This window comes from Sciurus vulgaris (assembly GCF_902686455.1).
Source record: "Sciurus vulgaris genome assembly, chromosome: 17".
Taxonomy (NCBI): domain Eukaryota; kingdom Metazoa; phylum Chordata; class Mammalia; order Rodentia; family Sciuridae; genus Sciurus; species Sciurus vulgaris.
The window spans coordinates 57696315-57722206 of NC_136478.1; the positions used below are offsets into that span (position 1 = coordinate 57696315).

At 39.4% G+C, this 25892-nt stretch overlaps 2 protein-coding genes across 2 annotated transcripts in view; both read right to left on the reverse strand.

The window, feature by feature from the left end:
- Positions 1 to 10382: 10382 nt before the first annotated feature.
- On the reverse strand, positions 10383 to 12348 carry LOC306648750 (zinc finger protein 639-like). The gene has a single exon (XM_079119052.1). The coding sequence runs from the start codon at positions 11960 to 11962 to the stop codon at positions 10505 to 10507; it is 1458 nt and encodes a 485-aa protein (XP_078975178.1). The 5' UTR covers positions 11963 to 12348; the 3' UTR covers positions 10383 to 10504.
- An 8062-nt stretch (positions 12349 to 20410) lies between these two features.
- The window catches only part of LOC306648752 (sulfotransferase 2A1-like), a 37164-nt gene continuing 31682 nt past the window's right edge, over positions 20411 to 25892 (reverse strand). The window contains exons 4-5 of the mRNA XM_079119055.1: positions 25335 to 25520; positions 20411 to 20683 (exon numbers count right to left, since the gene is read on the reverse strand). Coding sequence (XP_078975181.1) covers positions 20607 to 20683; positions 25335 to 25520 — 263 coding nt within the window. The 3' untranslated portion in view covers positions 20411 to 20606. The remainder of the gene's footprint in view (positions 20684 to 25334; positions 25521 to 25892) is intronic.

Below are 25892 nucleotides of genomic sequence, written 5' to 3' on the forward strand. Positions count from 1 at the left end.
TTCTCATTGATGCATGAGACTGGGTTTCATTCTTCCAGGGTTTAAAAACTGAGATAAGAGAATTTTCATATCTACCACATCAGTGATCAATGAAAGCCCTGTCACATACTTGCGATAGCACTTTCAGTTCCCAGTCAACCTTGGGGGTCAACACGTCACCTGATTAGGCAACGTCCCAAATCCAGGGAGTCCTTAAACAGCGAACTCCTGCTGCCAGGAATGCTTCAAGGACACACCTGCATTTTTATCAATTCCCCACAAGCTTCTGTCACTTCCAGTGAGGACCATCTGATGAATGATGTCAACCCATGTTGAAGGCAATGGAGTTTTATGTAGAATGTTTGGTCATCAGGAGCAGAAGCCCTTTCCAATCTTCCTGCCAATTCCTGGGTGTATTACTAGACTGAGCACTTGTGTATTCAACTGGGAGCTGTTGATGCTGATTCTAATCTGATGTGGCTCAGCTGCTGTGTGCATTCTGGGGAGAATGACCACCAATTGGGGCAAGTGTATGATTCTGGCTGAAATAGGAGTAGCATTTAATCCCCCAATATGATGTATGACAGTTTTCTTTTGCAGCCTTTAAAATTCTATCCTTATTTTGTATGCCAAGCATTTTCATTATAATGTGCCTTGGTTTGGTCTGTGGTAATTTTGTTGTCCTATAAGACTCTTGGATTTGATTTTCCATTTCATTCTTCAGATTTGGGAAATTTTCGTACATATTTCATCAAAAGACTGTGCATTCCTTTGGTTTTTGTCTCTGCTCCTTCCTCTACCCTGATAATTCTTACATTTGGTCTTTCCAAGTTATCCCATAGTTCTTGGAGGTTCTGTTCATGGTTCCTTACCATCTTCACTGTGTGGTCAACTTTATTTTCAAGATTATATATTTTGTCTTTATTGTCTGAGGTTCTGTCTTCCAAGTGATCTAGTTGTTGGTTAAATTTTCTATTGAGTTTTTAATTTGGTTTATTGTTTCTTCATTTCAAGGATTTCTGATTTTCTTTCAGAATCTCTATCCATTAACTGAAATAATATTTGCTTCCTTCATTTACTGTTGTATACCATACTTTACTTTGCAGATAATTTTAATCATGTACTTTCTGAACTCCTCTGATATTTCCTCTACTGTGCTGTCAATGAGTTCTTTATTGTAGTGCCTTGGTTTGTTTGGGGTGCTTTCTTCCCTTGTTTTTTCATTATGTACTCGTGTCTTCCCCTCTAGCAGTGCAGATTTGAAGTATTACATTTTAAACCCTGTATATTCATAGTGTCACTACAGGTTTTCAATACCTCAACCTAAGGGGGAGATCAATATGAACAGCACCTAATGTGAAAAATATGCAGCTTTAAATCAATTTGTCTGTATTAAGATGTTTACAGTTTTATTGCAATAAACAGAAATGAGGTGCTCAATTATTACCTACCATGTAAACAGTAGGTTTGCAATAGTGTGTACAGTTTCTAATGGTGGATGAAGAGAGAAGGGGGTTGTAGGATGTGATGTTTATGAAGTAGTAGGTGAGAACATAGAGTATTAGATCATAGGAAGAGTGAAAGAGGAATCAGTATGAGTTGGTTGTTAGCAGGAGAGAAAAGAGAAAGGGACTCTCAGTGGTAACACCTAGTGGGGACTCAGAGGTGGACTTTCAGATCCTGGCTGTTGTCCCTAGATGGAAGCACCATGGTGTTAGTTGGCAGCAGCATCAAACCTGTAGGTGCTTTGGTGTTGGGCTTTCAGGCTCTGGCCGGTGACCCAGGATGGAAGATGCAGAGGAAACACAGAGGTGAACCACGAGGGCAGTGGAGGTGACCTAGGATGGAGGCAAAGGTTCAGAAATAGGGCTGCGAAGCTGGGCCCTCGGGCGTCCTAGGGGAACCTGTTTGGATAACAACTCTGTTTCCTCAGGCAGTTGCCTCCAGGCCCTGTGTGTTTGTTTTCCTAAGGTGGAGGCTACGATGTGGAGGGGGCGATGGAGGTCACTGCAGCGTTCCAAGATGGAGGCTGGCTGGGGAGCCAGGAGGACCTGTGTGGACAGGTGCTCTCCTGTGGGCAGAAGCCAGGGGTGGCCATGGGTCAATTTTTCTCTCTATAAAAGGGAAGATATATTTGCCAAATCCCATTGAGAACTTCTGCAATGTGTCTTTCTTACCAAGGAGAATATGTGAGCTTTATCATCAGGTAGACTAACTTTCCAATCCTGGATTTTCCTGTGTTTTGTGGGCATGTTAGCTAAATGACTCACTGTGTATCTGTGACAGGGGTTGTTTAGTACCTGTGTTTCTCAGATGCACAGAACAGCAAGATTTGTGTTACATTTGTGGGGTTGACTTGTGTTCTCACATGATCTAGGCAAGAGCTCAACCATGGAGTGAGTCCCAAGCACATAGTATTCCATATTTGGGAGAGAATCAAAGTATTTCTAGAGCTGAGTAGCAAACCACTCCCATTCCAATCAGCCTCCTTCCTGCCATTCCTGAAACTGTCCAAGCACAATTTGATTTCAGGTCATTGATGTTTGGCTCTGTCTGCCAAAATATTCCTGAAGGATGGCAGGTAGTTCTCTCTTCCTCCTCCAATCCTCACATTTTAGAAAATCCACGTCAGCAGTCAGAGGGGCCTTTGTCATCACTGTCTATAATGATGACTCAGACAATTCCATCCCCCCTACGAGGACTTGATATTCCACAGTAAGCGTCTCTGCCTGACTTGATACTCTACATTGGTGGCCTTACCTTCATTGACAACCTTATCTGTGAACGTGTGGTTTCCTTGTCATTGTCCTCAACCACACTGCATATTCTGAGATGGTGGGGTCTTTGCTTTAACATTTCACTGCAGGAATACAAAACATTCCCTTAAAATGAGTACATGATTAACCACCTTTTGTTGAATGAACTGAGCTGGGTTTCTTTATAGATTTGGTGTGAGGAATGTGTGATTTGTGTGGAGAGAGCTTCAGGCCCAAACAGGGCAGCTGCCGAACTGTGAAGAATTCCTGTTGTTGCCCATGAGTCTAGTGCCTATGCCATGCTTTTAAATCTTCATAAGTAATTTCTGATGTTCATGCCTGCCAGAGAGCGGAGAAGAATATTTCCAGACTCGTTTCTATTGGGAAGCTTTCACCAGTTAGTACTTCCAATTTGTACTTGTGGGTCTGAAGGCTGGAGAGCAAAGTTTAGGCTTTGCTGGCAAGTATGCCTGAAATATCCAGTTAATCTTCTCTGGTACGTGGATAATACTGGGAAAGCTTTGGTTGTTGGCTGGTTGCATAACTGTTACCAATGTCTTTATGTTTCATGTGGTGGAATGATTTAGATATTGGTCATGGAAAAACATAAATGAAATCCATGTGTTATGTTTAGACATGGTTAGTTTGATAGAACGCCCTGTTTGAATAAAAGAGAAATTGTCATTTCTGTCAATGAGTAAAATTATTATCATTGGCAATTAATAATTTTACAAATGATGTCTCTGTTGTCAGTCTCTCTGGATTCACGTGGTGCCTTTTACATTTACTGTGTGGTCTACACTGCTTTCTGACCCACTTTCCTTTTATAAAAATGCAGGTAACAATAGCACTTTACTCATGAATTTGCTGGACTGCACATGATATTATGTGGCAAACAAATAAAACAATATCTAGCACATAGTGTGTGCTGAGGAGTTTTGTTCAGTCACTGTTGCTTCTTTTGTTTCTAGTACTCCAATTTTTAACAATAAAATGGCTGTTTTAAAATGATGATTCTACCGTAAAACAAACCCCCGAAGCTCCATACAGTATAAAAAGGTATTCAACCAGTTTAGCATTCACAAAATTATGCCCTAAGCAGTTAAGTAAACTTTCTAAGTTCTCACTGTTGGTAAAGTATGAGGTGGGGATTCAAATTTCAAGTCATCTGCTTGTGGCATGATCTAAGTCACCATGCCATTTTACCTGTGTGGACAGAATTTACTGCGTTCATTAAGTAACACACTGCAAATTCATGGGCCTTGGTTCCATTGAGGTAACTGTGTTTTATGTATGGAGAGTGAGCAGTGCTGATGCCCAGTGGATTCCTCTGGAATAGCAGGTGAGAACAACTACGGAGTTGTTGATTGTGCACACTTTTGTGTGAATCCCTTATATTCAATGGAAAGTTCATTGGTTGTAAAACTGTTGGCACACATACTTATATGAGTAGTTTTATAGCATTTCCCTGACACTTTACTGCCACTGAGTGTTGGTGTTGTGTCATCTCCCACTAGTGTGATAAAATACTCTGGTAGCTAATGTCTGTTATCTGATGAATGGACAAAAAGAATGTGGCAGATATAAGCAATTTCATCTGTTCAATGTGAAATACATGCGATCCTACTGTTTATGCAGCATGGATGGTCCTACAGGACATTATAAGTGACCTATGCCAGCTAACGGAAAACCAATTCTACACCTGCAAGGAACATAGAAAAATGAACATCAGAACAGCAGAACATCAGAATAGTGCACAGCAGAGACCAGGGAAGGTAGGGAGGAGTGAAGGAGGGAGCTTGGTCAATGGCACAGGTTCACAGGTTGGAGGAACATGTCCTGGTGTTCTGTGGCACGCTGTGATTGACAATGATGCCTCATATACTGTGGATTAGTTAGAAGTTAGAAGTAAGGTTTTTTTTTTTTTTTTTTTTTTTTTAAACAACATTGCCCTCTGTGGAAGCTTGAAGTCATCAGGCTGCTTCAAGCTACAGTTCACATGGACACTAATTGGCATCGCCTACTCAGAGTGAATGTTTCCACCTACTGGTTTGCCCTATAGATGTGTCAGCTTAAGACACTTCTAGTTTCATGAATGTTCTATTGATTACAAATAGTGGATCCTTCCCTGAACCTGCAATCATTCTGTGTCTGATCTTCTTTGCCAGTCTTCTGTATTTGACCATTTTCTGAAATGGCCTTTGTGTTTTCAAGATTATTCATCTTTCCTTCCCCCATTGTGTTTATATTGCTCCTTGAATTTGTTGATTGTGAAGTTGATGGCGCTCCGTTGAATTTCATCTTCAGTTTTGATGATTTTCATTGTTTTATTTTGTTTGTTTCTCACTTGAGTTCTATGGGTTTCTGAATAATATTCTTCTGTGAAAGGGTCAGAATTTGAGAAATTTGGAATAATGTTTGATGCTTTTCTCAACCTTGAGGTGCAAATGATATTCAGGATGGGGATAGGTAATGCCAGAGAGGGCGAAAAGTGAAAGGAGAGAGAGAGAGAGAGAGAGAGAGAGAGAGAGAGAGAGAGAGAGAGAGAGAGAGAGAGGGAGGGAGGGAGGGAGAGAGAGAGAGGGAGGGAGGGAGAGAGAGAGGGGATAATACTTGAATTCATGGGTCAATCTTTGTTTTAGGCAGGTCAAAGTACTGACCTATCCATCTCACCTATCATCTCAAAAACATTTTACTGCTTGTTTAATTTTAGCTAAAATGTATGATGACCACCATGGGAGACGCTGCAGTCAAATTGCATCAAACAAGGCTTTCTGCATGGTGCCATTCTTAGTTTTTCATATCGGGAGCCTGCATACCATCAGCAATTGTAAGAGGAGCCTGAATTAACAGAGAGCGCTGCCCCGAGAACCTGTTCCCACATCCTTAGCAACACAGGTACAGGACAAATACAAGGACACAAAGGCCAGTAATAATTAAGAACATTAGAAAACTCTTTTTTTAAAATTCGTTTTTATCGTAAACAAATGTTTATTGTTTGTACATGAAGTAGAGGCGTACCATTTGTGTAATCATACATTTATCTTGGTAATAGTTTTTGATTCATTCTATATTTTCTCTCCCCACCCCTCCACCGCTCTTATCCTTCTGTGCAGTACCTCCTTCCTCCATTCTTACCCCCTTCCACCCTCTATATGTGTCATCATCTGCTTATCAGTGAGATCATTCATCCTTTGGTATTTTGAGACTGGTTTATCTCACTTAGCGTGATATTCTCCAACTGCATCCATTTGCCTGCAAATGCCATGATATTATTATTCTTTATGGCTGAGTAATATTCCATGGTGTGTATATATATATATATATATATATATGTATATGTATATATCTCACAATTTCTTCATCCATTCATCAATTGAGGAGCATCTAGGTTGGTTCCACAATCTTGCTATTGTGAGTTGAGCAGCTATGAACATGGTTGTGGCTGCATCTCTGTAGTATGCTGATTTTATTTTTATTTTTTTTAAAATTTATTTTTATTGTAAACAAATGGGATACATGTTGTTTCAGTTTGTACATGGAGTAACAGCATACCATTTGCATATTTTTAAATTTACATAGAGTAATGATGTTTGATTCATTCCATTATTTGTTTCCTCCCCCCCACCCAACCCACCTCTCTTTTCCCTCTATACAGTCCCTCCTTCCTCCATTCTTGTCCCACTCCCACCCACCATTAAGTGTCATCATCCTCTTATCAGTGAGATCATTCCTCTTTTGGTTTTTTGAGATTGGCTTATCTCACTGAACATGATATTCTCCAATTTCATCCATTTGCCTGCAAATGCCATAATTTTATTATTCTTTATAGCTGAGTAATATTCCATTATATATATATATATATATATATATATATATATATATATATATATATATACCACAGTTTCTTTATCCATTCATCAATTGAAGGGCATCTAGGTTGGTTCCATAGTCTGGCTATTGTGAATTGAGCTGCTATGAACATTGATGTGGCTGTATCTCTGTAGTATGCTGATTTCAAGTCCTTTGTGTATAGGCCAAGGAGAGGGATAGCTGGGTCAAACGGTAGGTCCATTCCAAGTTTTCTAAGGAATCTCCACACTGCTTTGCAGAGTGGCTGCACTAATTTGCAATCCCACCAGCAATGTATGAGTGTACCTTTGCCCCCACATCCTCTCCAACACCTATTGTTGCTTGTATTCTTGATAATCGCCATTCTAATTGGGGTGAGATGGAATCTTAGTGTAGTTTTGATTTGCATTTCTCTTATTACTAGGGATGTTGAACATTTTTTCATATATCTGTTGATTGTTTGTAGAACTTCTTCTGTGAAGTGTCCGTTCATTTCCTTAGGCCATTTGTTGATTGGGTTATTTGTATTCTTGGTGTAGAGTTTTTTGAGTTCTTTATAGATTGTGGAAATTAGTGCTCTATCTGAAGTATGAGTTGCAAAGTTATTCTCCCACTCTGTAGGCTCTCTCTTCGCATTGCTGATAGTTTCCTTTTCTGAGAGAAAGTTATTTAGTTTGAATCTATCCCAGTTATTGATTCTTGCTTTTATTTCTTGTGCTATGGGAGTCCTGTTAAGGAAGTCTGATCCTAAGCCAACAAGGTGAACATTTGGACCTACTTTTTCTTCGATAAGATGCAGGGTCTCTGGTCTGACTTCAAGGTCCTTGATCCTTTGTGAGTTGAGTTTTGTGCAGGGTGAGAGATAGGGGTTTACTTCCATTCTGTTGCATATGGATTTCCAGTTTTCCCAGCACCATTTGTTGAAGAGGCTATCTTTTCTCCATTGCATATTTTTGGCCCCTTTGTCTAGTATTAGAAAATTGTATTTATTTGGGTTTGTGTCTGTGTCCTCTATTCTGTACCATTGATCTACCTGTCTATTTTGGTGCCAATACCATGCCGTTTTTGTTACTATTGCTTTGTATTATAGTTGAAGTTCTGGTATTGTGATACCCCCTGTTTCATTCTTCCTGCTAAGGATTGCTTTAGCTATTCTGGGTTTCTTATTCTTCCAGATGAATTTCATGATTACTTGCTCTATTTCTGTAAGGTACATCATTGGGATTTTAATTGGAATTGCATTGAATCTGTATAGCACTTTTGGTAGTATGGCCATTTTGACAATATTAATTCTGCCTATCCAAGAACATGGGAGATCTTTCCATCTTTTAAGGTCTTCCTTAATTTCTTTCTTCAGTGTTTCGTAGTTTTCATTGTAGAGATCTTTTACCTCTTTTGTTAGATTGATACCCAAGTATTTTATTTTTTTTTTTTGAGGCTATTGCAAATGGAGTCGTTTTCCTCATTTCCCAATCAGCTGTTTCATCGCTTGCGTATAAAATTTCTGTAGATTTATGCGTGTTTATATTATAGCCTGCTATTTTGCTGAATTCATTGATGAGGTCTAGAAGTTTTCTGGAGGAGGTTTTTGGATCCTCTAAATATAGAATCATGTCATCCGCAAATAGTGACAGCTTAAGTTCCTCTTTTCCTATTCGTATCCCTTTAATTTCTTTCGTCTGCCTAATTGCTCTGGCTAGAGTTTCGAGGACAATGTTGAATAGAAGTCGTGAAAGAAGACATCCCTGTCTTGTTCCTGTTTTTAAAGGGAATGGTTTCAGTTTTTCTCCATTAAGAATGATGTTGGCTGTGGGCTTAGCATAAATAGCCTTTACAATATTCAGGTATGTTCCTACTATCCCTAATTTTTCTAGTGTTTTCAGCATGAAGGGGTATTGTATATTGTCAAATGTTTTTTCTGCATCAATTGAAATAACCATATGACTCATATCTTTAAGTCTATTGACATGATGGATTACGTTTATTGATTTATGGATGTTAAACCATCCTTGCATTCCAGGAATGAACCCCACTTGATTGTGGTGCACAATTTTCTTAATATGTTTCTGGATACCGTTTGCCAATATTTTGTTAAGGATCTTACAATCTCTATTCATCAAGGATATTGGTCTAAAATTTTCTTTCCTTGATGTGTCTTTTTCTGGTTTGGGTATGAGGGTGATATTAACTTTGTAGAATGAGTTCAGTAGGGTACCCTCCTTTTCTATTTCCTGGAATACTTTGAGAAGTATTGGAATGAGTTCTTCTTCGAAGGTCTTGTAGAACTCAGCTGAGAATCCGTCTGGTCCTGAGCATTTCTTGGATGGTAGATTTTTAATGGCTCCTTCTATTTCATTGTTTGATGTTGATCTGTTTAAATCGTGTCTGTCCTCCTGGATCAGTTTGGGAGGAGCATATGTCTCTAGAAATTTTTCAATGTCTTCAGTAGTTTCTATTTTGTTGGAATACAGATTTTCAAAGTAGCTTCTCATTATGTTCTGTATCTCAGTGGTGCCTGTTGTGATATTTCCTTTTGCATCATGTATTTTAGTAATTTGAGTCTTCTCTCTCCATCTCTTTGTTAGTGTGGCTAAGGGTTTATCTATTTTGTTTACTTTCTCAAAGAACCAACTTTTTGTTATGTCAATATTTTGAATAGTTTCTTTTGTTTTAATTTCATTGATTTCAGCTCTGATTTTAATTATTTCCTGTCTTCTACTACTTTTGCTGTTCTTCTGTTCTTCTTTTTCTAGGGCTTTGAGCTGTAATGTTAGGTCATTTAATTGTTGACTTTTCATTCTTTTCTGGAATGGGCTCCATGCAATGAATTTTCCTCTTAATACTGCTTTCACAGTGTCCCAAAGATTTTGATATGTTGTATCATCATTCTCATTGACCTCTAACAATTTTTTAAACTCCTCCCTGATGTTTTTTGTTATCCAAGTTTCATTCAATAGCATATTATTTAGTCTCCAAGTGTTGGAGTAATTTCCTTTTCTTACTTTGTCATTGATTTCTACTCTCAGTCCATTATGATCTGAGAGAACACAAGGCAGTATCTCTTTTTTTTGCATTTCCTAAGGGCTGCTTTGTGGCATAATATATGGTCTATTTTCGAGAAGGTTCCATGTGCTGCTGAGAAGAAAGTGTATCCGCTCATTGATGGATGGAATATTCTATATATATCTATTAAGTCTAGGTTATTGATTGTGTTATTGAGTTCTATGGTTCTTTGGATTTTGTTTGGAAGATCTATCTAGTGGTGACAGCAGTGCGTTAAAGTTGCCCAGAATTATTGTGTTGTGGTCTATGTGATTCTTGAAATTGAGAAGGATTTGTTTGATGTACAGGGATGCACCATTGTTTGGGGCATAAATATTTACTATCGTTATGTCTTCCTGATTTATGGTTCCCTTAAGCAGTATGAAATGTCCTTCTTTATCCCTTCTGACTAACTTTGGCTTGAAGTCCACTTTATCTGATATATGGATGGAAACTCCCAATTTTTTACTGGGTCCATGCGCGTGGTAGGTTTTTCCCATCCTTTCACCTTTAGTGTGTGGATGTCTTTTTCTATGAGATGAGTCTCTTGCAGGCAGCATATTGTTGGGTCTTTCTTTTTAATCCATTCTGCCAGTCTAAGTCTTTTTTTTTTTTTTTTTAGTTTTTTCAGTACATCTGTTTCTTCTCAATTCATAAAACTGGACCACATGCAGTTTACAGTCACGAAGAATGATTAAAACTATCTACTACCATGCAACTGAAAATACCACACCTAAGGTACAATTACATACTGGAAAATGTTACTTGTTAAAAGGCAAATCTCATAAGATGTGTTTAAAATTACCCATTTTAACATCTCAAAAAAAGTTGAATTTATTATTTTACAAAAACATTATGTAAGTCAAAGAGAATAATCAAGTTGTTTCATGGACTGGAAGGTGACTTATTAATTCCCTTTCATTTCCAAACCTCATCAAGCAGTCACTACATTTATGAGGTAAGTCAGCCGAATGCTTGAAATCTTGATGAATTTTAAGATCTTCGATCTGTCCTGTTGAATATTCACAATATTGACATAAATAAATCCCTTCAGATAAATGTGAATTTAAATGCTTGCAATATGCTAGCATGCTTGAAAAGCCCTTCCCACAGTCATCACAAACATGAGGAAATATTTTAGTATGTTCAATAGCAACATGCCTGTTAACATTTGTATGACGTCTACTCCGAAAACCACATACTTGACATACAAAGAAGTTCTTACATTTGTCAAAGGTAATTTTGCTTAAGAGGCTGTATTGTCCATGTTCTCCATTGTTATACTTATCGCTTAGTTCTATTAATTTACATGCATGCTCATTTACCACATGGCTATGCAAGTCTTCTGGATCATTCGTCTCATGTTCACAGAACTGACACAAGTACTGTTCATCACAGCTGTGCTCCTGGAAATGTAAGTAGAGTTCACTGCTTGAGGAGAACTGCATGTCACACTGCTCACACCAATACAAGTGATTGCTAAAGTGGGTGTCTGCAATGTGCTGGCTGAGGTTCTCAAAAATCACTGTCCTGTAATCGCAGTATTTACAGATGTAGGGATCCTCTTCATGTAATTTGGCATGTTCGATCAGAAGGATGTTGGTAGAGAAGCTTTCCTTGCATACTCGACACACATTTGAATCAGTACGTTTATGTTTCAGGATCATATGCTGTTTTAAATCAGAAAAATATTTACTATTGAATTCACAAAGTTCACATTTATAGAGGCCACTGCTATTAGCTCTCAGTAAAGGCCATTTCTGCTGGGCAGTCACATTCAAAGCTTGTCTCTTGTCCAGAATTTTACAAAGTTTAGCTGGTGGTTCTTCATCAGTTTGGTCTTGGAGGCTCTCAGAAGAATTGTTTTCTGTCTCTATGTCATAATCCTCCGAAATTGCATGCACTTCTACAGCAATGTGGACATCCTCGGCGGTGTGAACTTCTATAGGATTCTCCTCTTGAGTTTGTTGGTTGACTGATTCGGGTGAATCACACTCTTCATCACAAATTTCTACATCAGCAGATTTTTCTGTAGAAAAGGCAGTGTGGTCTATAATTCTAAGTACAGGACTGGGAACCAGATAGTTCTGATTTCTGTTTCTGGCCTTGATTCCATCTGCAAATTTTGGCAAGTCATTTGATGTCTCAGTATCAGAATCATCATCTTTGTTGTCAAAATATTTTAAGTCTGGCTGTCTCATAGAGCAGACACTGTAACAATGATCAGAAAAAATTCCATTGAATCCATCTGCAATTCTGCTTATTCCAGAGGAATCTGAATAACGAGAAGGATGTAAAGTCTTCCTTTTTCTTTTTTTGGGATACTCATTCATATCTTTTCAGTTTGGTATAATTCTTAATATTGCAGTTAGGAAAAATGAATTATGACGTTTCCACAGATGGTAAGAAAAATACCTCAATTTTAGTGATGAAGAAACATACTCAGTGAAAGTCAAGTCAACTAAGAAATGGCAAAACCAGAGATGCAAATACATGTCTTCTGATTCCTGGGCATTGAATAGGTAACTTTATGTGGGTACATCTTCATGGCTAAGCACTGCCACCAGCAAGTTACATCTTGTTTCCAGTTCTTACTCAGCCAGCAAGTAGAAGAAGGGGAAGAGAGTCACCGTTTCCCGGGGGGCCCGGTCCAGCCCAGGCACAGCTGAGGTGGCGGCGGCCGAGCGGGGGCGAAGGGGGCCCACTGCGGCAGGCGACGCTGCTCAGGCCCTCCCGCTCCCAGGCGCTCTGCCGGGTCGGGCCCTCTCCCTCCCACACGCCCTAAGCCCAGCCCGCCAGGCCCCAGGCCCAGGCTGCACGGCTGCACTCACCGCCTCGTTCAGCGCCTGCGCTGCTCACCTCCCAGTCTATGTTTTTTGATTGCTGAGTTTAGGCCATTAACGTTCAGGGTTATTATTGAGAAATGATTTGTATTCCCAGTCATTTGGCTGATTTTTGGTTTTTAAGTTGGCTTGGTTTCTCCTTTGAGTGCTTTTTCTCTAAGGTAGTTCCTCCCTTTGCTGACCTACATTGTTGTTTTTCATTTCCTCCTCATGGAATATTTTGTTGAGAACATTCTGTAGTGCAGGCTTTCTATTTGTAAATTCTTTTAACTTTTGTTTATCATGGAAGGATTTTATTTCATCTTCAGATCTTCAGTTTGGCTGGGTATAGGATTCTTGCTTGGCAGCCATGTTCTTTCAGAGCTTGAAATATGTTGTTCCAGGCTGTTCTAGCTTTTAGAGTCTGAGTTGAGAAGTCTGCTGCTATCCATATTGGTCTCCCCCTATATGTAATCTGATGCTTTTCTCTCGTGGCCTTCAAAATTCTATCTTTATTTTGAATGTTAGGCATTTTCATTATAATGTGCCTTGTTGTGGATCTGTTTTGATTCTGTGTATTCGGTGTTCTGTAAGCCTCTTGTATTTGATTTTCAATTTCATTCTTCATGTTTCATTCTTCAGGAAATTTTCTGATATTATTTCATTGAATAGGTTGTTCATTCCTTTGATTTGTATCTCTGTGACTTCCTCAATCCCAATAATTCTTAAATTTGGTCTTTTCATGATGTCCGATAGTTCTTGAAGATTCTGTTCATGATTTCTTACCATCTTCTCTGTTTGGGCAACTTTATTTTTAAGATTAAATATTTTGTCTTCATTGTCTGAGGCTCTGTCTTCCAAGTGGTCTAGTCTGTTGGTGATGCTTTCCATTGAGTTTTTTATTTGGTTTATTGTCTCCTTCATTTCAAGGATTTCAGTTTGGCTTTTTTTGAGAATCTCTATCACTTTGTTGAAATGATCTTTTGCTTCCTGCAGGTGCTCTTTCAGCTTATTGGTATTATCATTCATTGCCTGTATTTGCTCTCTTATCTCATCCTTTGCTTCGCGAATCATCTTAATCATGTATAATCTGAAGTTCTTTTCTGACATTTCTTCTAATGTACTGTCATTGGATTCTTTTACTATAGAATCTAGATTTGTTTGGATCATTTTCTTCCCTTGTTTTTTCATGTTGTTTATGTATCTTCCCCTCTAGCGCTGCAGATCTGGGGTATTGCAGATTTCCCCCTATAGGCTTATAGTGGCCCTATAGGTTTCCAAAATCCTTTGTTTAAGGGGAGATCAATATTAGCAGTGCCCAAACCAGATACTATGCAATCCTAGACCAAATAGCCCCTATGGGGACAATAACATCATGTAAATAAGGGAGAAAGCAACTCTGAGGGAACAGGTAAACAGAAGGAAAAGAAAGCAAGAAACGTAAAGAAATAAAAACAATTTTTTTTAAAAAAGGAGCAAAAAGAAAATCTATTGTATAATAGTCACATTGTAATGAAGCCTCCCAGTGTTCAGTAGCCTGACGTATGAGAGGTACCTGAGAATGAGCTTCAAGCCTCCAGCAGGCATCGCAGGATGGGATTTGCCCCACCCAAAGATCGGAGCTATGGCTTCCAGGATTATCCAAGATGCCTGCTCTGGCTTCCAAATGTGTTGGCAAATGGGGAGCTGCAGCTCAGGGGTGGACTTGGTCAGCTGGAGGTCCTGGAGACAAAATGCTGTTGGTCTGGCAGGGGTCCTGGAGGTCCAGTGTGTTTGGTGTGGTTGTGGGATCCTGGAGGCTGGGTGCAATCAGTCGGTTGGGTTCCCGGTGATAGGGCGCAGTAAGGTGGTCTGGTGGTCCTGGCAGAGGGAGCAGTCAGTTGATCGAGGGCCCCAGAGGCAGGGAGTGATTGGTTGGGCTGAGGGATCCTGGAGACGGGACTCCGTCAGTCCGGCCAGGGATCCTACAGGGCCTGGCTGTTGTCTCAAAATGGTGGCAGCCACGTGTAATCAATCCTGCAGGTACCGTAACAGTCAGTATGCTGATTTTAAGTCCTTTGGGTATAGGCGGAGGAGTAGGATAGCAGGGTCAAATGGTGGTTTATTCCAAGGTTTGTAAAGAATCTCCACACTGCTTTCCAGAGTGGCTGCACCAATTGGCAACCCCACCAGCAATGTATGAGTGTACCTTTTCCCTATATCCACTCCAACATCTACTGTTGCTTGTATTCTTGATAATCGCTATTCTAATTGGGGTGAGATGGAATCTTAGGGTAGTTTTGATTTGCATTTCTCTTATTACTAAAGATGTTGAACAGTTTTTCATATGTTTGTTGATTGCTTGTAGATCTTCTTCTGTGAAGTGTCTGTTCATATCCTTAGCCCATTTGTTGATTGGTTTATTTGTATTCTTCGTGTAGAGTTTTTTGAGTTCTTTATAGATTGTGGAAATTAGTGCTCTATCTGAAGTATTAGTGTCAAAGATATCCTCCCACTCTGTAGGCTCTCTCTTCCCATTGCTGATAGTTTCCTTTGTTGAGAGAAAGCTGTTTAGTTTAAATCTATCACGGTTACTGATTTTTGCTTTTATTTCTTGTGCTATGGGAGTCCTGTTAAGGACGTCTGATCCTAATCGACAAGGTGAACATTTGGACCTACTTTTGCTTCTATAAGATGCAGAGTCTCTGGTCTGACTTCAAGGTCCTTGATCCACTGTGAGTTGATTTTTGTGCAGGGTGAGAGATAGGGGTTTAGTTTCATTCTGTTGCATATGGATTTCCAGTTTTCCCAGCATCATTTGTTGAAGAGGCTATCTTTTCTCCATTGCATATTTTTGGCCCCTTTGTATTATATGAGAAAATTGTATTTATTTGGGTTTGTGTCCATGTCCTCTATTCTGTACCATTGATCTACCTGTCTATTTTGGTGCCAACACCATGCTGTTTTTGTTATTATTGCTTTGTAGTATAGTTGAAGTTCTGGTATTGCGATACCCCCTGTTTCATTCTTCCTGCTAAGGATTGATTTAGCTATTCTGGGTTTCTTATTCTTCCAGATGAATTTCATGATTGCTTGCTCTATTTCTGTAAGGTATGTCATTGGGATTTTAATTGGAATTGCATTGAATCTATATAGCACTTTTGGTAGTATGGCCATTTTGACAATATTAGTTCTGCCTATCCAAGAACATGGGAGATCTTTCCATCTTCTAAAGTTTTCTTTGATTTCTTTCTTTACTCTTCTGTAGTTCTCATTGTAGAGGACTTTCACCTCTTTTTTAATATTAATTCCCAAGTATTTTATTTTTTTTCGAAGCTATTGTGAATGGGGTAGTTTTCCTAACTTCTCTTTCTGAAGATTCTTCACCTATGTATAAAAAGGCATTGGATTTATGAGCATTAATCTTATATCCTGCTACTTTAGTGAATTCACTTATGAATTCTAAATGTTTTCTGGTGGAATTTTCTGGTTCCTCTAAATATATAATCATGTCATCAGCAAACAGGGATAGTTTGAATTCTTCTTTTCCTATTTGCATCCCTTTAGTTTCCTTGGTCTGTCTAATTGCTCCAGCTAGAGTTTTGAGGACAATGTTGAATAGAAGTGTGAAAGAGGGCATCCCTGCCTTGTTCCAGTTTTTAGGGGCAATGCTTTCAGTTTTTCACCATTTAGAATGATATTGGCCATGGGCTTAGCATAGATGGTCTTTACAATGTTAAGGAATATTCCCATTATCCCTATTTTTCCAGAGTGTTGAGCATTAAGGGATACTGTATTTTATCAAATGCTTTTTCCACATCTATCGAAATAATCATGTGATTCTTGACTTTAAGTTTGTTGATATGGTGAATCACGTTTATTGATTTCTGGATGTTGAACCAAACTTGCATCCCTGGGATGAAACCCACTTGATCATGGTGCACTATCTTTTTAATATATTTTTGTATGCGATTTGCTAAAATTTTGTTGAGAATTTTTGCGTCGATATTCATTAAGGATATTGATCTGAAATTTTCTTTCCTCAATGTGTCTCTGTCTGGTTTAGGTATCAGGGTGATATTGTCTTCATAGAATGCGTTTGGGAGGCTTCCCTCCTCTTCTATTTCATGAAATACTTTGAGAAGTATTGGAATGAGCTCTTCTTTAAAGGTTTTGTAGAACTCGGCTGAGAACCCATCTGGTCCCGGACTTTTCTTTGTTGGTAGGCTTTTGATGACTTCTTCTATTTCATTACTTGAAATTGATCTATTTAAATTGTGTATGTCCTCCTGGTTCAGTTTAGGTAATTCATATGTCTCTAGAAACCTGTTGATGTCTTCGAAATTTTCTATTTTTTTGGAGTATAGATTTTCAAAATAGCTTAATCATGTTTTGTATTTCACTCGTGTCTGTTGTGATATTTTGTTGTTCATTCTGAATTTTAGTATTTTGGGTTTTCTCTCTTCTTCTGTTTGTTAGTGTGGCTAAGGGTTTATCAATTTTGTTTATTTTTTCAAAGAACCAACTATTTATTTTGTCAATTTTTTCGATTATTTCTTTTGTTTCAATTTCTTTGATTTCAGCTCTGATTTTAACTATTTCCTGTCTTCTACTACATTTGGTGTTGCTCTGTTCTTTTTCTGGGGCTTTGAGCCATATTGCTAGGTCGTTTATTTGTTGATTTTTTCTTCTTTTTTGAATGCGCTCCATGAAATAAATTTTCCTCTAAGAATTGCTTTCATACTGTCCAAGAGATTTTGATATGTTGTTCTCACTAAGAATTTTTAAATTTCCACCGATGTCTTCTTTTATCCATTCATCATATAATAGCATATTATTTAATCTCCAGGTGTTGGAGTAGTTTCTGCTGTTTACTCTGTCATTTATTTCTCATTTCAATCCATTATGATCTGATAGAATACAAGGTGTTGTCTCTGTCTTCTTGTATTTGCTAACATTAGCTTTGTGGCATAATATATGGTCTATTTTAGAGAAGGATCCATGTGCTGCTGAGAAGAAAGTGCATTCAAGTCTTTGTTGGATGGTATATTCTATATCTATCCATTAAGTCTAAATTATTGATTGTGTCATTGAGATCTATAGTTTCTTTGTTCAATTTTTGTTTGGAGGATCTGTCCAGTGGTGAGAGAGGTGTGTTAAAGTCACCTAGTATTATTGCGTTGTGGCCCATTTGATTTCTGGCATCGAGAAGGATTTGTTTGATGTATATGGATGAACCACTGTTTGGGGCATAGATATTTATGATTGTTAGGTCTTGTTGATTTATGCTTCCCTTAAGCAGTATGAAATGTCCTTCTTTATCCCTTCTGACTAACTTTGGCTTGAAGTCCACATTATCTGAAATGAGGATGGATACTCCAGCTTTTTTGCTGAGTCCATGTGCATGGTATGTTTTTCCCCATCCTTTCACCTTTAGTCTGTGGCTATCTCTTTCTATGATATGAGTCTCTTGCAGGCAGCAAATTGTTGGATCTTTCTTTTTAATCCAATCTGCCAGTCTATGTCTTTTGATTGATGAGTTCAGGCCATTAACATTCAGGGTTATTATTGAGATATGATTTGTATTCCCAGTCATTTGGCTCAATTTTTTTTTTTTGACATGACTTGATTTCTCCTTTATTTGGTTGTTCCTTTACGGTAGTTCCTTCCTTTGCTGATTTACATGTTTGTTTTTCATCTCTTCCTCATGGAATATTTCACTGAGAATGTTCTGCAATGCCCGCTTTCTTTTTGTAAATTCTTTTTTTTAAGGAAGGATTTTATTTTGTCCTCAAACCTAAAGGTAAGTTTTGCTGGGTATAAGATTCTTGGTTGGCATCCATTTTCTTTCAGAGCCTGAGAAATGTTGTTCTAGGCCCTTCTAGCTTTTAGGGTCTGGATTGAAAAATCTGCTGATATTCGTATTGTTTTCCCTCTGAATGTAATTTGATTATTTTCTCTCACAACCTTTGAAATTCTGTGTTTATTTTGTATGTTAGGTATTTTCATTGTAATGTGCCTTGGTGTGGGTCTGTTGTAATTTTGTGTACTTGTAGTCCTATAAGCCTCTTGTACTTGATTTCCCATTTCATTCTTCAGATTTGGGAAATTTTCTGATATTATTTCATTGAAGAGATTGTTCATTCCTTTGGTTTGTTTCTCTAAGCCTTCCACAATCCTGATCATTCTTAAATTTGGCCTTTTCATGATATCCCATAGTTCTTGTAGATTCTGTTCAGGATTTCTTACTGTCTTGTCTGTTTGATCAACTTTGTTTTCAAGATTAAATATTTTGTGTTCAATATCTGAGGTTCTGTCTTCCAGGTGCTCTATCCTATTGATTATGCTTTCTATGGAGTTTTTAATTTGGTTTATTGTTTCCTTCATTTCAAGTATTTCTTTTTTTTTTCAATATCTCTAACTCTTTATTGAAATGATATTTTGCTTCCTGTATTGGCTCTTTTAACTGTTGATTGGTACAATCATTCAATGCCTGCATTTGCTCTTTCATCTCGTCCTTCAATGCCTACATTTGCTCTTTCATCTCCTCATTTGCTTCCCTGATCGTTTTGATTATGTACATTCTGAACTCCCTTTCTGACATTTCTTCTGCCATGCTGTCATTGGATTTTATTGCTATACCATCTAGGTTTGTTTGGGACATTTTCTTCCCTTGTTTTCTCATATTGTTCAGGTATCTAGCCCTCTAATAGTGAAACTCTGGGATATTGCAGATTTCCCCTATTGACTAAAATATCTCTGTAGATTTCCAATAAATCACCTCTTAGCCTTCAGTAGCCTCAATTGTTGGAGGAACTTGATAATGTGGTGCTCCACTAGGAAGCTGGCCTTCTACGGGTGGTGGCCTTCAGGTGGGGTATATTCCCTGGTGGCTCTGAGTTGGTCCCAAGTCTCTCAATACCTCCTCTTCTTGCCTCCTGGGTCTTGTCAAAGGTCCTCTAGCCTCCTGTAGGTGTCTCAGGAAGGGAGTTGCCATTCCAATGATGAGGGCCACACCATGAGGAGTTATTCAAAATGCCTGGACCAGCCTATAAAGAAGCCTCTGGCTAACTCCGTGATGCCAACAAACCTCGGCATGGTGATCTGGGGGGGGGGGGGGGGTTGTTCAGTAATGGCGTCTGTCCTTGGCCTGCAGGCTGGGCAGATTATCTGCCCGCTGCCTACCTTAGTGAAGTAGGTGGCCTGCGTCTCCCACCAGTTAGCTCCGCGACTGGTGATTTTAAGACCTTTGGGTATAGGCCGAGGAGTGGGATAGCTGGGTCAAACGGTAGGTCCATTCCAAGTTTTCTAAGGACTCTCCACACTGCTTTCCAGAGTGGCTGCACTAATTTGCAATCCCAACAGCAATGTATGAGTGTACCTTTTTTCCCCACATCCTCTCCAACACCTATTGTTGCTTGTGTTCTTGATAATCGCCATTCTAATTGGGGTGAGATGGAATCTTAGTGTAGTTTTGATTTGCATTTCTCTTATTACTAGAGATGTTGAACATTTTTTCATATATCTGTTGATTGTTTGTAGATCTTCTTCTGTGAAGTGTCTGTTCATTTCCTTAGGCTATTTGTTGGTTGTGGTGCCTTGGTTTTTTTGGGGTGCATTCTTCCCTTGATTTTTCATTATGTACTTGTGTCTTCCCCTCTAGCAGTGCAGATTTGAAGTATTACATTTTAAACCCTATAAATTCATAGTGTCCCTGCCAGTTTCCAATACCTCAAGTTAAAGGGGGAGATCAATATGAAGGGCACCCAATATGAAAAATATACAGCTTTAAATCAATTAGTCCCTATTATGTTGTTTACAGTTTTATTGCAATAAACAGAAATGATGTGTTCAATTATTACCTACCATGTAAACAGTAGGTTTGCAACAGTGTGTACAGTTTCTAATGGTGGATGAAGAGAGAAGGGGGTTGTAGGATGTGATGTTTATGAAGTAGTAGGTGAGAACATAGAGTATTAGATCATAGGAAGAGTGAAAGAGGAATCAGTATGAGTTGGTTGTTAGCAGGAGAGAAAAGAGAAAGGGACTCTCAGTTGTACCACCTAGTGGGGACTCAGAGGTGGACTTTCAGATCCTGGCTGTTGTCCCTAGATGGAAGCACCATGGTGTTAGTTGGCAGCAGCATCAAACCTGTAGGTGCTTTGGTGTTGGGGTTTCAGGCCCTGTCCAGTGTCCCAGGATGGAAGATGCAGAGGAAACACAGAGGTGAACCAAGAGGGCAGTGGAGGTGACCTAGGATGGAGGCAAAGGTTCAGAAACAGGACTGTGAAGCTGGGCCCTCGGGCGTCCTAGGGGAACCTGTTTGGATAGCAACTCTGTGGCAGATATTGTTTCCTCAGATAGTTGCCTCCAGGCCCTGTCTGTTTGTTTTCCTAAGGTGGAGGCTATGATGTGGAGGGTGCTATGGAGGCCACTGCAGCTTTCCAAGATGGAGGCTGGCCTGGGGAGCCAGGAGGACCTGTGTGGACAGGTGCTCTCTGCTGGGCAGAAGCCAGGGATGGAAAGGGGTCAATTTTTCTCTCTATAAAAGGGAAGATATATTTGCCAGTTTCCATTGAGAACTTCTGCAATGTGTCTTTCAAACCAAGGAGAATATGTGAGCTTTATCATCAGGTAGACTAACTTTCCAATCATGGAATTTACTTTGTTTTGTGGGCATGTTAGCTAAATGACTCACTGTGTATCTGTGACAGGGGTTGTTTAATACCTGTGTTTCTCAGATGCACAGTACAGAAAGATTTGTGTTACATTTGTGGGGTTGACTTGTGATCTCACGTGATCTAGGCAAGAGCTCAACCATGGAGTGAGTCCCAAGCACATGGTATTCCATATTTGGGAGAGAGTCAAAGTATGTCTAGAGCTGAGTAGCAAACCACTCCCATTCCAATCAGCCTCCTTCCTGCCATTCCTGAAACTGTCCAAGCACAATTTGATTTCAGGTCTTTGATGTTTGGCTCTGTCTGCCAAAATATTCCTGAAGGATGGCAGGTAGTTCTCTCTTCCTCCTCCAATCCTCACATTTTAGAAAATCCACGTCAGCAGTCAGAGGGGCCTTTGTCATCACTGTCTAAAATGATGACTCAGACAATTCCAACCTCGCTACAAGGACTTGATATTCCACAGTAAGCGTCTCTGCCTGACTTGATGCTCTACATTGGTGGCCTTACCTTCATTTACAGACTTATCTGTGAATGTGTGGTTTCCTTATCATTGTCCTCAACCACACTGCATATTCTGAGATGTGGGGTCTTTGCTTTAACATTTCACTGCAGGAAGATAAAACATTCCCTGAAAATGAGTACATGATTAACCACCTTTTGTTGAATGAACTGACCTGGGTTTCTTCATAGATTTGGTGTGAGGAATGTGTGATTTGTTGTGGAGAGAGCTTCAGGCCCAAACGGGACAGCTGCCGAACTGTGAAGAATTCCTGTTGTTGCCCATGAGTCTAGTGCCTATGCCATGCTTTTAAATCATTGTAAGTAATTTCTGATGTTCATGCTTGCCAGAGAGCGGAGAAGAATATTTCCAGACTCCTTTCTCTTGGTAACCTTTCACCAGTTACTACTTCCAGTTTGTACTTGTGGGTCTGAAGGCTGAAGAGCAAAGTTTAGGCTTTGCTGGCAGGTATGCCTGAAATATCCAGTTAATCATCTCTGGTATGTGGATAATACTGGGAAAGCGTTGGTTGCTGGCTGCTTGCATAACTGTTACCAATGTCTCTATGTTTCCTGGGGTAGAATGATCCAGACGTTGGTCATGGAAAAATATAAATGAAATACATGTGTTATGTTCAGACATGGTTAGTTTGATGGAAAACTCTATGACTTTTGAATAAAAGGGAAATTGACTCTCATTTCTGCCAATGAGTAAAATTATTATCATATGCAATGATTAATTTTACAAATGCTGTGTCTGTTGTCAGTCTCTCTGGATTCGCGTGGTGCCTTTTACATTTACTGTGTGGTCTACACTGCTTTCTGACCCACTTTCCTTTTATAAAAATGCAGGTAACAATAGCACGTTACTCATGAATTTCCTGGACTGTACATGATATTATGTGGCAAGCAAGTAAACAATATCTAGCACATAGTGTGTGCTGAGGAATATTGTTCAGTCACAGTTGCTTCTCTTGTTTGTAGTACTAGAATTTATAACAATAAAATGGCTATTTTAAAATGATGATTCTACCTTAAAACAAAACTCCCAAGCTCCATGTAGTATAAAAATGTATTCAACGAATTTAGCATTCACAAAAGTATGCCCTCAGAAGTTAAGTAAACTTTCTAAGTTCTCACTGTTGGTAAAGTATGAGGTGGGGATTCAAATTTCACATCATCTGCTTGTGGCATGATCTAAGTCACCATGCCATTTTACCTGTGTGGACAGAATTTACTGCGTTCATTAACTAACACACTGCAAATTCATGGGCCTTGGTTCCATTGAGGTAGAACTGTGTTTTATGCATGGAGAGTGAGCAGTACTGATGCCCAGTGGATTCCTCCAGAATAGCAGGTGAGAACAACTACTGAGTTGTTGATTGTGTACACTTTTATGTGGAGCCTTTACATTCAGTGGGCAGTTCATTGGTTATAATATTGTTGGTACACATACTTATATGAGTAGTTTTATAGCATTTCCCTGACACTTTAATGCAACTGAGTGTTGGTGTTGTGTCATCTTCCACTAGTTTGATAAAATTTTCTGGTAGCTAATGTCTGTTATCTGATGAATGGACAAAAAGAATGCGGCACATATAAGCAATGCCATCTGTTCAGTGTGAAAACATGCGATCCTACTGTGTATGCAGCATGGATGGACCTACAGGACATTATAAGTGACATATGACAGCTAACAGAAAACTAATTCTACATTTGCAAAGAACATAGAAAAATCAACATCAGAACAGCAGAACATCAGAATAGTGCACAGCAGACACCAGGGAAGGTAGGGAGGAGTGAAGGAGGGAGCTTGGTCAATGGCACAGGTTCACAGGTTGGAGGAACATGTCCTGGTGTTCTGTGGCACGCTGTGATTGACAATGATGCCTCATATACTTTGGGTTAGTTAGAAGTTAGAAGTAAGGTTTTTAAAAAATATTGCCCTTTTGGAAGCTTGAAGTCATCAGGCTGCTTCAAGCTACAGTTCACATGGACACTGATTGGCATCGCCTATTCAGAGTGAATGTTTCCACCTACTGGTTTGCCCTATAGATGTGTCAGCCTAAGACACTTCTAGTTTCATGAATGTTCTATTGATTAAAATATTGGGTCCTTCCCTGGAACCTGCAATCATTCTGCGTCTGATCTTCTTTGCCAGTCTTCTGTGTTTAACCATTTTCTGAAATGGCCTTTGTGTTTTCAAGATTGTTCATCTTTCCTTCCCCCATTGTGTTTATAATGCTCCTTGAATTGGGTGATTGGGAGGTCGATGGCGCTCCTTTGAATTTCATCCTCATTTTGATGATTTTCATTGTTTTTTCCTGTTTCTCACTTGAGTTCTATAGGTTTCTGAATAATATTCTTTAGTGAAAAGGTCAGAGTTTCAGAAAATTGGGATAATGTTTGATGGTTTTCTCAACATTGAGGTGCAAATGATTCAGGTTGGGGATAGGTAATGCCAGAGAGATGGAAAAGTGAAAGGAGAGAGAGAGAGAGAGAGAGAGAGAGAGAGAGAGAGAGAGAGAGAGAGAGAGGATAATACTGAATTCATGCGTCAATCTTTGTTTTAGGCAGGTCAAAGTACTGACCTGTCCATGTTACCAAGAAAAACATTTTACTGCTTGTTTAGTTTTAGCTAAAATCTACGATAACCACCATGGAAGACATTTCAGGTAAATGGCATCAAACAAGGCTTTCCGCCTGGTGCCATCTCTTAGGTTTTCCTATTGGGAGCCTGCATACCTTCAGCAATTGTAAGAGAAGCCTGAATTAACAGAGAACACTGCCATGAGAACGTGTGCTCAGATCCTGAGCAACACAGGTACAAGACAAACAACAATACAAAGTCCAGTAATAATTAAGAACATTAGAAAACTCTTACAGAAGGAACGTCATCTCTAATTGACAACAGAATTGTCACAATGGAATCCATTTGCTTCCCACCGAAAAAGGTCAAGATTTTGAGGCCAAGCTGATGGGGGAAGGAGAGAGATTAATTGGGGCAGCTAGCAAGCCCAAGAAGATAGTAGGCTCTCACCAGGAAAGCCATGATAGGGACCCTGTATCCTAGAGGACCACAGGGGGAGCAAAGAAGGGGCAGGTAGGGAGTGGGCAGGAATGAGCTGCTGACTGGAGACTTTAGGAGCCACTCCCGAATGCTGGAAGGGATAGAGTCTTGGTTAACTTCATGTTGCTGTATGCAGCCTTCGTGGGAGGAGGCAGGTTAGGTCAGCTGGGGTCAAATCAACCTGTACTTGAGTTCCAGAGGAGCCACTTGAGAAATGATGAGTATGTTTACCTGCAGAGTTGAGCAAAAACCTGGCCCAAAGTTTAGACTAAAAGAGAAGAGACATACGACAAGAGGGCAGAGAGGGCATGGTTTACGTTTCTGTTTTCAGTTACCCATTGGACATCTGCAGCAGCAAGTGAAGAGTCAGCATGTTTCCAAATGATTTACAAATGCTTTAAGGATTCCTAAGCAACTGAGCCAGGGGTGGTGGCACATGCCTGTAATTCCATGGGCTCAGGAGACTGAGGCAGGAGGATTGCTTGTTTAAAGCCATTCTCTATAAAAATGACATGCTAAACAACTCACTGAGACCTTGTCCCTAATAAAATACAAACTAGAGCTCCATTTGTGATTTAGTGGTCAAGAGCCCTGAGTTCAATCCCTGTTACCCACCTCACCAAAAAAGAATACTAAGCAATTGTTATCATCATACCCTCATGGAAGAGGTGTTTTATACAGCAAGGTAGTAGGAGACTAATGCTATGTAGCTCAGCTGCTTGACTTCCAAAATTAATGAATTCCATAGTCATCTCAAAGTGAGCAGAGGTAAAGGAGTTGATCTGGCTTTTACCGTCAATCCAAGATGATTGGAGAAACATTTTGTTACACCTACAAGAGACTAAAAGTGAACATCAAGTCCAGTTCTAAAGGTTCACCTGAGCAAAACTCTTGGTTTTTTCTTACTTGCCCAAGGAAATATGGCGAAATTGGTGAGTGGAACTCAGAGACATTTACAGGAGAACCAGTAATTCTATAGTGTGTCAAGCCTCAATTCAGTTCTGAAGTACTCTATGCACATCAGTTCAGATAAAACCTAGGGTAAATGCTGAGTAGTAAGTCTGTGAATGCATCGTAGCACTCATCATTTAGGTGCCTTACAAACGTTCCACACATAGCACTTCATATTGGTGGTGTTTACACCACTAGGAATGAAAACAAAACTAGCTTGGAAATTAGACTCCTCCAGATCATCTTCATCATGGATTCTGGA

What these genes read in the sequence shown, in the direction of transcription:
- LOC306648750 (XM_079119052.1), bottom strand. Translation starts at nt 11,962, where the DNA reads ATGAATGAGTATCCCAAAAAAAGAAAAAGGAAGACTTTACATCCTTCT.